We start from the raw sequence: 16,413 nt of genomic DNA, 5'->3' as shown, positions 1-16,413 counted from the left end.
GTTGTTGCTAAAACTTGTTAATTAGCTTATCTTTTCCAGCTGTGGATCTGGTTAGAAGGAGGCAACATGCTGGTATTGATATGATTCCTTGGAGACTTCCCTGTGATTGGTTGGGGAAGGCCAGGAGCTTATGGCCTACTTTTCATACAAAGTATAGCCTAGTATGGGACAATATACCTTCCCTTTTGCATATCTTGTTTCCTCTTCTTTACTCCATCTGTGTTGTCTATGGACTTTTGCTGTATGCTCTGGAACACCCTTGTTTTTAAATGAGAAGCCAAGTTAATGTATGTAGAGAGCTAGTTTTTATTATTTCTGTATACTTTAACTGCCACTGGAACTATATGTGTTGCTTTAAAAACCTCTCTTTTGCTTTATGGTTTGTGTTGCTGAAGAGTTTTCTGAACAAAACAGTTTAAGCTTGGTTATGTTATTGCAAAGAGATGGACTGGACTGTGCAACTTGGAAGACTCTCCTCAATGTCAGAAGTAATCCTGGTTAGAGGAAGATCCTTTACAGTATTTTAGAATGAGGTACGGGTTCAGATTGGTGTTTCAGTAGTAAATTTCTGGCTGCGTGTCCTTTGTCAAAACTAGTTGCTGACCAAAGGCCTAGCATTTTCTGCTAAGACACTACATACTCCAATTTTTGTGCAAATCTAAAGATATTTCTTAAATCATAGTTTGTCACTTTTCTTACCAAGCAGATGTTATATCCGTAAAGCAGAATTACAATTTTCCAGGACAGCTACTTGGCTCACTAAAAGCTTTAATTAGGGCATCATTAACTTCTGGCAACATTCTGAAGGCAACAGTTAAGTTCCACAGTACAGAACTGTTTTATTTTTCCAGATAAAACTATTGTACATGGTTTTATTTTGTCAACAAAAGCCAACCTTATCAGGAAGGCATTATGCTGCAATACTGAATTAAATGACTTGTTAAAATATATTACGTGATCGACATTTTCAAAGTTTAGTCCACTTACTTTTTCAGATTCTCCAGTTTAAGTAATGAAACTAGCCTGCTGTTACCAATAAATCTAAAATAAAATGCAATGTTATTGAAATTAGACTAATGCATACATTTCTATCACTCGGGTGTTCAAGTGCAATGAAATATTTCATGAAGTGATTTGGAATTTCATGGCTCACTTGCTTGTATTAGACCACACTCATACAACACGCTAAGGTACTTTTTCATTCCATCATGGGATCATCTAATACCAACAGCCAGAGCAAGGACCTTTGGTCCTCCAAGTGTCAGGATCACACAATCATTTAAAAGCAGACACTTCTAGTCCTACAACTCTCCAGCTCCTTCCTCTTACGCTACATGGCCTAACTTCACTTACCAGTTCGGTGTAGTGGTTAGCAGAGAGCCAGTTTGGTGTAGTGGTTAAGTGCGCGGACTCTTATCTGGGAGAACCGGGTTTGATTCTCCACTCCTCCACTTGCACCTGCTGAGATGGCCTTGGGTCAGCCATAGCTTTCATAGAAGTTGTCCTTGAAAGGGCAGCTGCTGTAAAAGCACTCTCAGCCCCAACTACCTCACAGGGTGTTTGTTGTGGGGGTGGGGGGTGGGAAGGTAGAAGAGATTGTGACCACTCTGAGATTCAGAGTATAGGGCAGGATATAAATCCAAAATCTTCTACCAATCTTTGGCATGCCTGTTGGCTTATCTGACTCTGGAAGCATGAAACCATACAGAAGTACTCATCACAAGGGCATAGGGTTATTGTTGCCAGTTAGCCAGAATGTTACAGGAGGGTGGGGGGGTGCTTTATCACATAATACATGAAAATATTGTTGTTGAATGCAAAAGATATACGTAGTGATTTATTGTGTCACTGCTTAATAAAAGTTCATCAAGATGTGTACCTTTTCTAAAAAAGCAGGATGTATTTATTAAGAGTGTATGTGCATGTCTCGGTGCCCCAGATATCAGACTTGCCAGTCAGCTAAGATAACCTTCTCTAAATCCAATGATACTCTGCAGTCTTGCCTCAGCCACTTCTGAATGTTGTGCAGCATCTTAAATATGGAAGTCAGACTTTTCCACAGAGAAGACACTGAAGAGTACTTGCCCTTTAAAAAAGAAACTTGGCACGATAAGAAACACTCAGCAATCTTACAATGATCACAAATAGCCAGGCATCAGGACATCCACTACATTTGCTGTGTGGAAGAGGCTTGCATTTGAGCTGTTTTAACTATTGAAATAGCATTTGACACCAAATGCCAATACTACTTAAGTTGGATCCCATTTCAAATGCATTATCCTGTTCTAACAATGCTCTTAATTCTGTAATCATGTAACTGCAGCATAGTTTAAGGTGACAGAAGGACTATCATCTTTATTTGGATAGTATCCTTCACTATCAAAGTAAAAAATAAAAAAGCAGCAACATCCTACATAAGGTTTAGCAGAGGAGGAAAGTCAAGAGGGAGTTTAGCATTTGAAAGCGTAGTCTTGATTACAGAAATATACAAGCAACCATCATTGTTCAGCCTAAATTATTCCCTTGACCTTCAACCATATTTTAACAATGTAATATTTTACTTTCTGGTATTCACTTCTATAATAGTGGCAGATCCTGCTCTTTTAACTTAAATTACTTTTAACTATGTTTTGAGAAAAATACCAGAAATAGAGATTTAAGCAGTAACATTTAAATTTAATGTACACTATTTGTATGGTTTTCTTACATAAAAGCATGTTAGTAAATCTTGTCTGACCTACATTGCCAGTTGTTTAACTGGATCTTACAATTCTAGCAACGAAGTTCAGAAGAGTACTGAATTTCAGGTATAGGGAGACTTATTGCATGACAATCTGAAAATGTTATATGTATCCAGAGACTTTTGTCTTGTTTCTCAAAAAGCAGTATCACATAAAACCATTTCAAAACTGAGGCAAGTTTCAAAAAGCTGTTTATGACCTACAGCTCAATTAAAAAAAAAAAAATCATACCCAGTGCCCAAGGTTGCTAAAACAGATTCCACCTACTGTTTTTAAGTGCAGGTTATGACCCCCAAACTTTAAGCATTGTACTTCTGGGACCATTACTCAGGTGTTCGGCGTTGTCTGTGGCATTACATTGTAAAAAACACTGTATTGCCTAGGTTGAAGTCTCAAGTGTTTTAAGATTCCTTCTATGTAATGTGTCATATACGCAAGTCTTTTGCTTTAAAAGGCCAAAGTGATGGAAGAAATAGCAATGTCAGATATGAACCAGAGACCCCCAAACTCAAATCCAAACAGTGAAGCTTACTGCCTGAACTTACCCAACTCACTAAATCTGCCTAACATGGACCATGCAGCTAAAATGGGATAACTAAACTGAATACCCCTGAAATGCTTAAAAGAAGCATGAAATAAAGTAATAACATAATTCACAATTTTGTGCTCCATTATGAAGAAAAAATGCTTGCACAACTTGGAAGAAAAACATTTAGAAATTTTTAATTTTATGACTGAAAAGTACATAGTTATGATAAGCATCATACAGCACTTGCATCCAGCTCCCAAAGTACATATGCAGGAGAAGCAGCACATGGTACCTGAACATCTGTAGGAGTCCCAGAAAGCAAAAGTTAGTTTCATGTGACAAAACACCCAAGGGTTTGCAGCATTCTTAGTTAGGGGAAATTAGATAAACAAAAGACGAACATACTTGAGTACAGCCCTATTCTCATTTGCATAACTCAATTCAAACAACACACATTCAAGTGCAGTGGTCTGTAGTGTTGCAGCATGAAATATTCCTTTTGACACCATCCCTGGAGAGTTGCTGTCTCAGTCCAGAAGTCCTTTCCCAGATTCAACAAGCAGAGAAAGGCAGCCACTTCCCCGATGTAGCTGGCCTTCTCTTGGCACTCTTATCTTCCATCCTTTTTGATGATCCTTCCCAAATGAAGTATGGTATCAGAGGCTGGACTTCCAACATCTTCAAGTTTGTTTGCCCTTGCTTAATTTTTCATAAGGCTGCAGATTACACCAAAGTCTTTCACTTTTTGAAAGGCAACCCAAATACAAGAATTTCGAAGTAAACGTTTATTTTCTGTTCCTGTAGGCCACACACAGATGTAGGACAAATTCTTCACATTTTGAGCCTCCCCTCCCCACCCCAAGCACGCAATCTGTCTTATATACAGCAATAGGTTTATAATGTTTCCTGAACTTAAGGTGCATAGGCAGATGAAGCCTTACGCTGGAGAGAGAACAGCTTATAAATCTTCTCATAAACCGACAGAGTAAAAATGCCTCTTTGTTATCAAAGTCTTTTCACAACATAGTTTAAAATAACATGTAAACTTGACTCAGACCAATAAAATACCCCAGCCACCCTAAATCAAATGTATTTCCAGTATATATTCTTCCAAAAAGATTCCCCCATTTTAAAATAAAATTCAAATATATATACACATTTATAACTTAAGTGTTGTTTGCTGTAATTTCTTCATGCAAGAGTAAGAGAAGAGATGTGAACTCCTTAGAGAGGCTTTTCTGAAAATGCAGTAAAGCTCTTCACCCGTGCAAAGAACAAAGGGGTGTACATCTTGTCAATGTCAAAAGAAGAGACTGCAGTCTCACCAGTAGACCTGTAGGGAAATATTACAAAAATGTATTAGATCTGCCCAGTATCTTAAGTGCAAAGTAATGAACTACATGATGGTAAGTTCTCATCTCTCCCTATCTTTGTCAATCTATTATTTGTACTTATGGTATGTCAGAATTCAGCACATTGCAGCTGCTAGGTTGCCCTGGCATCTATAAATTTCATCATTGTGGTGCATAGTACTTTTAGCTGTGATTTTATTGTAGCTTCTCTCAATGGAAGTACAAAGCTTACGGATCATTTCACATCAGAATATGTTTTGATGTATAACATAAAAATGCACATAACATTCTTGTCATTGAATAAAGTTGGAGTCCAGTGGCACCTTTAAGACCAACAGTTTTATTCAAGGTGCCACTGTTTATTTTATTGCTTTAGTGTCTAGACCAACACAGTTACCCACCTGGATCTATTCTTGTCACTGGTTATTTATATGTTAATTTTACACCATTCAGAAGTGGCAGATTTTTTAACGAGTAACTTTTTTTTACCAGCTCCAATATTCAAATAAATGGAGTTTTTAAAAGCAATAAAATTATGAGAAATGGTGGGAGGCCTTAGGATTAAGCATAGAGGTTACCTTTTTGTTGTGGCACTGACTATTAGGATTACCCAAAATATTACAAAACTTTTGTCATAGTTTTAATACAACTATGAGAAATTTAAAAGAGTTTAGAATTAGGGTTTGTGGTAGCAATTGTTTAAAAATATGGTCATCAAAATACAGAACCTTGAAGGCTGATAATTAAGTCTGGCTCCTAAATTTGGGGGCTGGCTTCTAGAGTTAAAGAAAACTTAACAAGACTGGTATATCAATGGCCTACCACAAGACTTTGTTATGCCATGATTTTGAGGACAGAATATAGAATATACTACTAGATTTCCTGAAAATCTTAGATTTCATTTTTTAAAAAGTTTCTAAAGGCTATAGTTGCAGAGATATGCTTGAAACTGTGTATGCCAACCTGGTAAAACTCAGAAGTCACATAAATTTCTGAATAAGAATTCCAGTAGTCAAGAGGTAGGGTTTATGTGACCTATATAGCTCGCTGATCAGGAAAAGCAGACTAAAGAATGCATAATTATTGCATGTTATGCAAATTTTCATATTCTAATAGAATATCGTTGGATACCTAAATCTGGGGACAGGAGCTGTGAAAAGGCAAAATGGATCTCTTTCTGTAAAGCTACAAAAAGCCCCAGGTCTGCAGAAAAATTATCAAATCTTAAAAAAAAAAAAAACCACTGGGAACGCAGCTTACAAATTCCAAAAATGATAAAAGGAGCACTGGTAGCTTTAAGCAACAGATTCCTTTAGTGGCTATTGCTAGGCAACCAAAGTATTCCAGGCTTCTGTTTCTGTGAGTAAAAAGGCAGGGCCATTTCCAGTCCAACTTTGGCCTTTGAGGGAGTACCTACCAGGGTCAGAATTGGCTAGGGCTGCCAGTTTCGTGATAGAAAATTCTTGGGAGATTTTGGGGTAGTGAGCAGGGTTTGGGGAGGGCAGAGGCCAGCTGCTTATAATGCCATAGAGTCTATCTTCCAAAGCAGTATTTTTCTCCAGCAGGACAGATCTCTTGTCTAGTCAGCCGTAATTCTGAGATATTCTGGAGGATTCTGGAGGATTGCAACCCTAACTTGGAAGCAACCTCTGGGAGATTTTGCTGATACCTGACTTGCAAGACTGAACTATGCCTGGCTGCTTGTTACTATTACCCTATGAAAGCGTGATGTAGTGGTTAGAGCTTCCAAGTAGGGTCTGTGAGATCCAGCTTTGAACCCGTATCTTGCTGTGGAAGCTCACTAAGTGATTTTGGACCACATCCTAACCTACTTCACAAGATTGTTATGCTGATAGAAAGAAGAGAATAATGTGTGCTGCTTTGGTCCTCACTGTGGAGAAAGGTGGGGTATAAATGAAGAATAAATACAGATGAAGATGGGAAGCAGATGAAAGCAAGGTCAGTGAACAGCTGAGAAGGAGAACGAGGCAGAGAGAGGATATGTGTATTGTCAACAGGAAGGGAAAGGAAGACATTAGGAAATTCCTACAATTTTCTTTTGGGGGGGAGGATCCTGGAGAGGGTGGGTTTTGAGAAAGGAAGGGACCTCAGAGGGGTATATTGCCTCAGATGCTACCCTCCAAAATAGCCCTTTCCTCCAGTAGAAGTAGGGCTGCCAACCTCCAGGTGGGAACTGGAGATTACAGCTGCTCTCTCACAGATCAGTTCTCCTGGAGAAACGGATGCAGAGACCTTGTGCTTGGGACTTCCGGGTTTCGTCGCCTTGAGCTCAGCAGGAGTTCGCAGAGCTTGTCTCTTGTGGCCCCCCTGAATCGGACAGTTGGAGAGGTGCCAAAGACATGGCACCTCTAGAGGGGACCCTGGAGGGGTTGCCTTTCAGCATGGGGCTTTGGCAGGGAGACAGGGATACAGCGGCAGCTGTTCCTGCGCTTCAATGCTCCGCTGCCTTGATCGCCATTACAGCAGAAAGAGGTGAACACCTGACCGCTTGCTTTCTTTGCTCCTAAGAAGCCTTTGATGTATTGCTTTCCTATCTCAAACACGGCAATTCTACTCTGCAAGTAAGTTTGCTTTTCATATCATCAGCTAATGGGTCGTTTTACATAACAACAAACAGGTCAGTTCAAAGGAAGGGAAAGAGGTGAATTCCACCCCCACCCCCCCGCTTTCCCGTGAATCCGGCTTCTAAAAGATAAAAAGAACAACTTTGAATGCCTGCAACAATCTGAATTTGACTGAATATTGATTCTTAAATTGACCTGGATTATGATTGAGTAAGTGATAAAGAGACTATTATTTGGTTATAATTTGGTCTGAACAAATGAGATATATTCCAAAGAGACTGGTATTTGTTGTCTGAGTGCAACTGAAATGGCAACAATCAAGATATATGAATGGTGGAGATTTGGAAGGATAGACTAACTGGATCTCTTAGTTACTTTTCAACTTTGATTATTAGACTGAGTTATTCTGTAGAGTAAAATGGCATCACAAAGCGAAATGTTTTATTAAAAAAATACAATGGATATCATATTTTCTCTAAAGCAGGACCTTGGTTTATTAACAGCTGATAAAAAAACAAATGGGAGCTTTTATGTTGAAAGCTAGCAAAAACTTGAATCTACATGGGCAGAGTGACAAAGAGATCTTGGTGACGTCTGTGGAGTTGGAAATGGAAAAATGAAAAGAAGAAAACTAAAATGGAACCTTATGGTGCAGTTACTAAGAAGAACCAGAAGTTAAGGCTGTTTGAAGTTTTTTTGAGAGGATCTAATGGCGTGGGATTTTTACTATCATTACTGAGAGGGGTGCTTGCATTAAGGAGACAGGATGTACATTTCATAAAAAAAATCAAAATGTGGAAAACTTTCAGGAAGAAGGAATTTTAAATTGTTTTCCCTCTCTGTAGGTAACTGGATAATATGGAACTCTCAGCAAGATATGCAATTTTAAAAGGCAAAGTGAGATCTTTGGGACATAACAGGTTTATTCCTCTCTGATTAATATGGACATAAGAGCTAAAGGATTGAAAAGTTCTGAAAAGAAATTTAGATAAATAAACAGATTAATTTTTAAGAAGACAGACAACACAATTATTTTGTAATCTGGTAGATCTGCTCTTAATATGTTTGGAGAAATTGCTTATATGCTCCTTGTTTACCATTTTTCTTTCTTATCTCTCCACTTTTTACGTTATTTTAAATTTGATCTTTTCCTCTATCGTTTTGAAATATGTAAGTTAGAAGGATAAAGAAATATTTGTTTTTATGCCTATCTAAATGATGACATTGTTAAAATAACAAGTCAATTTGTATTTTTAATATGGTTAAGCTTATCCAGCTAGTTCTGCGTTGAGACCTTGGTGACTTTTTTTTAATATCTATGTTTGCTGAAGAAGAATAGTTCAGACTTGTATTTTAAGTAATAGTTTAATAAAAAGTGTACAATGGAAAATGAAGACGGTAAATTATAAGGGGAAAACTCAATACTTGCAGGTAGAAAGGATTAGGCATTTTGTTTTGAGGTAAAAATGTAACTGATATATTTGCAACTTTCTTTGTTTCTGATCTCCCACTCTGTATTTCCCCCTCCCTCTTGATGTTTCTGTACTTGAGCTTATGCTTTTTCTTCTTGTAGTTAAAATTAATAAAAATTATAAAATCCAGAGAAATGGATGCACCTTTGAGGGTGACATTATACCCTGCTGAGGTTGTTTTCCTCCCCAAAGCTCCACCTCCAAATTTCCAGGGATTTCCCAACCTCGATCTGGCTACCCTAGAGGGACTAATCCCTGTAGTTTGGAGATCTGTTGTGATTCCAGGTGATCTCTAACCACTCACCTAGAAGGAGAGAAGGAAGCAGGAACAAGGAAGAGACTATGCAGCTTTCAGGAAAAAAGAAACACTGGGGAAGGGGGAAGTGAGATGCCTCCCACAAGTCCTTGCAAGTTCCCACTTGTATTTATCTGTTTCCTAAACTCACAGACCTTATTTTGTTGCCAAAAGATTATTCATTTGTTTGTAAAATTAAGAGTTCTCACTTCAAGTTTTAAAGAAGGAATTTGCATGCAATATGTTGAATTGCATAGAGGATTTCAATGCAAGGGTGATTTTCACCAATTCCTCTCCTGTGGAAGACTGAGGTTAGAGATCACCTGGAATCACAACAGATCTCCCAACTACAGGGATCAGTTCCCTCTCCCTCCCCCATCATGTTGTTCCTGGAGGTCCCTTATCCCTCCATGAACACATTTGGCAAGGTGGAAGTTTGGGGGCTTCAACAGGAGAGGCAAAGTGAGGAAACTGCACTTTATGGACACAAATCCTCCATGAGACCCAATCTGTGAAGCTGTTAAATTTAAAGGCATAGTAAATTATAAAGATTTGTTGAGAACAGAGGTCTTAACCTTCAAATGCACCCTTGCAAAATGATTATCACACAACAGGAAAACATTAAAAAAGGTCAGCCTAAAGTGATGCTGGGTTACAGCACCATCCTTATGAAGCAAGCTAAGGCATCTGGGTGGGCTTTTTTAGACTACAAATAGACAATTTTTTAGACTACAAGTAAATAACTAAAGGGAATGTATTTTAACTCTGTTTTTAATTGTTTTAAACAGGGGCTTTTTTAGGGGTGGGACACAGCAGAACAGAGTTCCGGAACCTCTTTGCGGAAGCAAAATTCTCAAAAAATGTTTAAAAGTTCATGAGGGGCATTCATGTGTTTCTCCTTCATTTCCCTTTTTTTCTTAAACCCCCCCCCCCCCCCTTGGTTTTAATGATGTATGTTCGGGAAGAGTGTTGATTCTAAAAGTTTTATAATGTAATTTTATCTTGTATGTTTTAAATTATTTGCAGCCTCATAAACACCATAATTTCCAGTATTCCACAGGAACTACTACTATATGGTATACAATGGGTCATATTCACTAGCCACGCGGTATCTCAGAATTAAGAAAAAAGTTGCCAAATTGTTTTAGACTAATATGTTAGGATTTGGAACAGAATGCATCATTTTCATAAACTTTAACCACAGTTTCAGTCTCAATTAAAACATAGTTAAAGATTTTCCATCACCCATACAAAAAGCCTTTTTTTGCAGTTCAGAAGATGGCTGATTCTTAGATACAGCATTTATTTTTACACACATTCAAGCTCAAGCCACTGAAGAACAATCACATATGGAAAAAAGGTTTTACAAAAAGGCAGCTGCTGATTAAATGGGCTGGGTAGTTTCATCTAGCACCCAGGGATTCATGAGATCTCTCTCTCTCACACACACACAGAGCTGTCTTATGCCAACTGAGACCACTGATCCATCAAGGTCAGTATTGTCTACTCAGACTGGCAGCAGCTCTCCAAGACCTCAGACTGCAGTCTTTCACATCACAAACTCCCTGATCATTGTACCTGGAGATGCAAGGGACTGAACCAGGAACCTTCTGCATGCTAAGCAGTTGCTCTACCATTGAGTCACATCAGAAAATACCGCTCCTTCCCTTAATATGATTTGTCTATAGACGGTTGAGATTGACAGGCACATAATGTCACCTAAGTCTGGGGGACTGCAAAAGCCTCAAAGTATCCAACCAAAAATACCCTATATTGTCTTTCTTAGGTTTTGTTCTCAACCCAAACTTACTTGTAAGTTATGTGACAAGAGTGATGAATCCAAACAAGTTTGTTGAATCTTTGGCGTCCACTGGAACACAGCTGTAGCCCTACATGAAAGCTGTGATCAGTTTCTTGCACAGGGACGCGGCAGAAGTATCTGTACTTGTGGTAGTCAATTGGTTTCTATGCAATAAGCAGAAAGGGGGGGGGGGACTTGTCAAGAATATGAAGCTAAAGAGATAATTTCCAAATTGGTATTATGAATCAAAACTGATAATGAATTACACAGTCCATATATTTTCAGTTGTACAAAACATTATAGGTTCTAAATCATTCACTGCATGACAGCTAGACTTGAGAAATTAGAACAACAAAGGGCTATCTAGGTAGAAAATCAGCACCCACTTAGTGTGGGCAAAGAACTCATTTTAATTCTCAACTAACTGGATATGTTATTTGCAATTTATTATTAAAAAGTATACAAGCATCCTAAGTACAGAAACCATATTTATAATATGAAGTCAGTACTAAGAACCTACAAGTGAGACCTTGCAAAAATTATATTGGGAAGCTGAAGACAGGACAAACAGACTGCCCATTGCCTCTACTTGTCTCCTACCCCTTAACCTCAAACGCTTCTTAACCTCCTCCTGTATTTGAAAATCAAATCAGATGACCAGTGGAGTCAACAAGTTCAAATATCAGGTTCCTTGTAAGCAGGTGTTATACCAAACCCTCTTTTTAAATTCAGAGGAATTTTTTTAAAAAATGTTGCCTGCTACTTTGTTTGGGTTTTGTTTTGTTTTTTTAGAAAAAAGGTACTTTAAGAAAATGGTCTATCTGTGAGAGACAGAAAACACACATTTCATACAAATAATTACTGTCTCCTTGCTGTATTAATGTCTCATTCCTCAACAGTTTACTTTTGTACATACCTCTTCCTTCTTCTTTGTCATTACAGCAAATACTTTGGTTTGATTGTCTGTATCCTGGGAAAGGCGATAATGGCCAAGCAGGATTGCATCAGTTCTACAGTTTAGAAGAAAGACAGTTAAAAAGTGCGGATTAAAAGTGGGTAACCATGTTAGTCTGAAGCAGCAGAACTAAGTTAGAGTCCAGTGGAATGTTTAAGACTAACAAAGTTTTATTCAAGGTATAAGTTTTTGTGTGCACACACACTTCTTCAGATACAATGAAATGGAAATGATCAGTCCAACCATATGTAGAGGGTGAGCAGTAAATCAGTATACAGCCTAATGAAGATGTCTAACAGATTCAAGGACCAAACAGAAATAACAATATAAACTATATTTAAACTAAGTTTGTTACTCCTATTCGGTCCCTGAATCTGTTAAACATCTTATGTTGTCTGCTGATTTACTGCTCACCTTCTACCTATAATGTATAGACTGGTAACTTCCGCTTCGTTTTATTTCAAGAAGTGTGCACACAAAAACTTATACCTTTGAATAAAACTTTGTTAGTCTTAAAGATGTCACTGGACTCAAACTTTTGTTCAGTTAAAAAGTATTTTTCCCAGATCCAGAAGTTCATTATCATAGATGCAACATACAAACAGTTTGATTAATATGTTTTTTAGTTTATCCCTCATAATGGTGACTATTGATGGCACAGTATATATACAATATTTTGGACTCAGTTGTTTCAACTTGTGCAAATTTTACACACCTTGTGTTTTTAGTTCGTAAACGAGGAACAATAGACTGAGGTTCTTCTGGAGTTGTTAACATCATTACTTGGCCATCTGGGAAGAATCTCAGGTACCTACAAAGTTAAACAGTGTTAAACATTGCAAAGGCCAGGTTTGATTTTCCCCTTGTTCATCCAGAGATTGCCCCCTTAATCACCTACAGAAAGGTGAATAAAGACAACATAAATCACACAGAGATTCTTTACATGCTTTCCTACTTGGAAAGCAGTATTTTATTTACTTTATTTATAGATGCATGCCCAAAAAGTATTTAACAGTCAATCAGAAGGGGGGAGGTGAAGGGCAAAAATCTTAACAAGCCCTGTGCATGGGGCTTATTGTATCTGCATAAGCACTAGATGGGATGCCTAGTTTCTTCTTTTACTCACAGCTTTTTCTACCGTATTGGAACTGCTCCTAAAGACATAATAGGCAAATGAAATTGTGTGTCAATTTTAATCTTGTTTGCTGAACCTAACAGTATTATTACGGACCCATTTCTGCAATCATACTTTTATGTTTATTCATAAGCAATCCAGGTCAATTTAAACTCTCTCAAATATACTCATCCTTATGGCATTTGGGCCTGCACGGAAATAGAGAGGGAAAAATAATCAACCAATTTTACAATAGTTGTACCTGTAATATTCCACTTGATGCCATGCTCTATAGAAGCCATCTAGAGACTGTTCTCCTTGACGTATGTATGTTGTCTTGCTGATATACACACCTATTAAATGCAGTTGACAAGCATATCCAATCATCTATAAATTCATGTTCTGTGATACTTTGTGTTTCAAGATTAGATATATCAAGTGAGAGTATTTTCACTGATAACGTATTCATCCCAAACCTACAAACCAAGAGGATTCCTAAAACAGAAGTTACACAATGATCTCCATCCTTTACTATAGGATTACTCTATATGGTAGTTATGCTCATTCAAGGCTTTTTTTTTGTGGTGATACTCACTAGTACTAAATACCAGCACCTTGTTTGGGGGGGGGGGGGGGCTCTTTCAAGTCCTGAGGGAGGGAATGGGGAAAGTTGGTGCAACCTTATATGAGTACCAGTATGTTTTTTGTTTACAAAAAAAACACTGCTAATTTTAATAATAATTATCCTAGCACACTGGTCTTCAACTGGCAAGATGTACCAGTGGCAATATAATTTTGTTTCTTTGTTTGAGTTTCTTTATAAAGAAGCGGAGAGAAGCAGACAAAGAAAATGGGGACCAAGCACAAAAGACTTCTATTCATTTTCATAGTAGTGTGAAAAAAGTATTTTAATTAGAGGATGTAACTTTTTTATTCTCACATAACACTTTCTTTGTTAAAATAGGATCCCTGCTTGCCTTTGCTTTGGGTCATCCTAAACAAGAAACAACAGCATATTCTGTAAAAACCCGTTACAGTTTGTGATTAATGGTGAGTTAGAAAAAAACAGAACAGAACTAGCGGTATGCAATCATAATGACAAGTCATATATACCTATAAGCATAACCATTTCACATTTTAGGTTTTGACATTTCTTTTTTGCCAAAATGGACCCAAGTGGCTTACATCATTCTCTTCTCCTCCATTTTCCCCTCAAAACAACCTTGTTAAGTAGGTTAGGCTGAGAGTGTGTAACTGGCCCAAGGTCACCCAGTGAGCTTCCATGGCAAAAGTGGTGACTGGAACCTGGGTCTATACCACAATGAGAACATTCAACATTCCTGATATTTTGAAGTTACAATAACCCGAGGTCCTATGGGCTCTATGGCTAATTTAAACAGTCCAATTTCAACGTGGTTTATCTTACCATCAAATCGAACTCTGGGCCTTTCCAAAAACATTTCCCTCCATGAGGTATACGGAACCATTTTATTACAACTTCTGCCCCAAACCTTCAAACAGGCCTGACGCCAGATTTCAGGGTCCCTGATTGAAAGGGAAAAAAAAAAAACATAACCTCAAAGCTCAGTCCTCAGCTCTAACACCAAGGCACACAAGAATACTGACAACAGAGTCAATAAATGGGGAGAGACAGAGAAGATGCCGCTCATGAATGATAATACCACATTGAAATAAGGTTATTCTCCCTACAGCTACAAAGGAAAGGAAAGGTCCCCTGTGCAAGCACCAGTTGTTGCTGACTCTGGGGTGATGCTAATTTCGCAACGTTTTCACGGCAGACTTTTTACGGGGTGGCTTGCCATTGCCTTCCCCAGTCATCTACACTTTTCCCCCAGCAAGCTGGGTACTCATTTTACTGACCTTGGAAGAATGGAAGGCTGAGTCAACCTCGAGCTGGCTACCTGAACCAGCTTCCGCTGGGATCGAACTCAGGTTGTGAGCAGAGCTTAGGACTGCAGTACTGCAGCTTTAACACTCTGCGCCATGCTACAAAACATTAGCCTTAATGGCTACAGTACCCCAGAATTTTTCTCAACCTATTGTCTTCAAAGACTATCCAAGAGGGAGTTGAACATGTATCATCAGTGTCAACAAGAATTACATCCCACATGTTATACATTTTCTGTCAGTCAACTGGGATTCATGTCTGGCCTTCACATGTAGCAGAATGAGGTGGCAGAAGGTGCACTGTAAATGGGGAATGTAGTTTTTGAATGTTCATTCATGTTTTAAAAAAAACCATGGGAACTTAAAAATTTGGGTGCTCAGCTCCACTTCATTCTTCTTCATATGTAGAACTAGCCTCTGAATCTTACAGAATTACAGTGTTAAAGGATCTCCCCAGTCCAGTGCTACAAATAAAGACTGTATAAAGGAATGAAAGGATCATGAATCTCCTCTTCCTGTACACCATGGTAGACATGTCCAGCATGATGCACATTCATTTTACCTGGCACAAATGTAAAAACCTCTGCAGACCAAAGATAACTGCTCTAAAGACCGCAGGTCCAGATCACTGGAAACCACCCATCGAAAAATATACATCAACAGCTCCATAGGCAGCGCTACAAAAAAAGAAAGAAAGTTATTATCTATTATTCCTTAAGTAATTGTTTCTAAAATTAATTATCCTTTGGGATTTATCTAAGAATCATTCAACAGATTGATTTAGAATACTGTAGTTCAACAACATTCTTCAGCTTCATGGCGACCTTTAGAAACTCATAACAGGTTAAAAGGCAATTTGTTATGGTGAGAACTCTAAAGAAAAAAGCCTTAAGTTTAAATTATGTAAGTATAAGCATCTTAGTATGATCTACAAATAGTTGAATCCTATACACCATCAGCACAGGGCAATAACGAATAACAATATTTCCCTGCTTTTTCAATCCCTGCAACAAGAATGTTGACTAGAATGAGTGACAGGGGCCATATCACTCCAGTCTTGTTCCTTCTATAGTGTCTTGCAATTTCCTTATGAGCTCCATTCAAGGTGCTAGCATTGACCTTTAAAGCCTTATACAGCTCGAGGCTAGCATGCCTCAAGGACTGCCTACTCCCATATGAATGTATGCAACCATTACAGACTGCCCCTATAGCAACGTGGACTGCAGGAACTGCGGAAAAATGGGCCACATTGTGCGGGCTTGCAGGGCCAAGGCCGGCTGCAGACGCCAGTCCACCAACCAAGACTTGACCGAGGACTGCTCGACCAGCCTGCAGGTAATGAACTTGCCCAGCAATACCCCCGACAAGGTCAAGGTATCGATCAGGATCGAGGGAAACCCCTGCCTGATGGAACTGGACTCGGGTTCCTTCATCTCCATAATTTCGGAGGAGTCCCTAAGAAAACTGTGCCCACGTGGCCGGCCTAGGCTGCGACCGGCTGGTTTCATACTACGGGACTTCCAAAAGAACCCCATACAGATCCTGGGATGGGCCACGGTGAGGGTGGAGTTTAAGAGCTTTAGGGGGAAACTGGATATACTGGTGGTCAAACGCCAGCTCACCACACTGCTGGGCCTGGCCTGGTTTCGTCCGTTGGGAAT

General features: G+C 38.7%; 1 protein-coding gene across 1 annotated transcript in view; it reads right to left on the bottom strand.

Moving 5' to 3' along the window:
- Window positions 1-3,441: 3,441 nt before the first annotated feature.
- FBXO9 (F-box protein 9) overlaps window positions 3,442-16,413 on the bottom strand; it is a 34,790-nt gene continuing 21,818 nt past the window's right edge. The window contains exons 7-13 of the mRNA XM_060235085.1: window positions 15,315-15,429; window positions 14,271-14,389; window positions 13,107-13,197; window positions 12,446-12,541; window positions 11,692-11,785; window positions 10,785-10,939; window positions 3,442-4,603 (exon numbers count right to left, since the gene is read on the bottom strand). Coding sequence (XP_060091068.1) covers window positions 4,495-4,603; window positions 10,785-10,939; window positions 11,692-11,785; window positions 12,446-12,541; window positions 13,107-13,197; window positions 14,271-14,389; window positions 15,315-15,429 — 779 coding nt within the window. The 3' untranslated portion in view covers window positions 3,442-4,494. The remainder of the gene's footprint in view (window positions 4,604-10,784; window positions 10,940-11,691; window positions 11,786-12,445; window positions 12,542-13,106; window positions 13,198-14,270; window positions 14,390-15,314; window positions 15,430-16,413) is intronic.

Source organism: Heteronotia binoei, chromosome 1 (assembly GCF_032191835.1).
Source record: "Heteronotia binoei isolate CCM8104 ecotype False Entrance Well chromosome 1, APGP_CSIRO_Hbin_v1, whole genome shotgun sequence".
NCBI lineage: Eukaryota > Metazoa > Chordata > Lepidosauria > Squamata > Gekkonidae > Heteronotia > Heteronotia binoei.
This window is presented reverse-complemented; position numbering and strand designations above follow the sequence as displayed.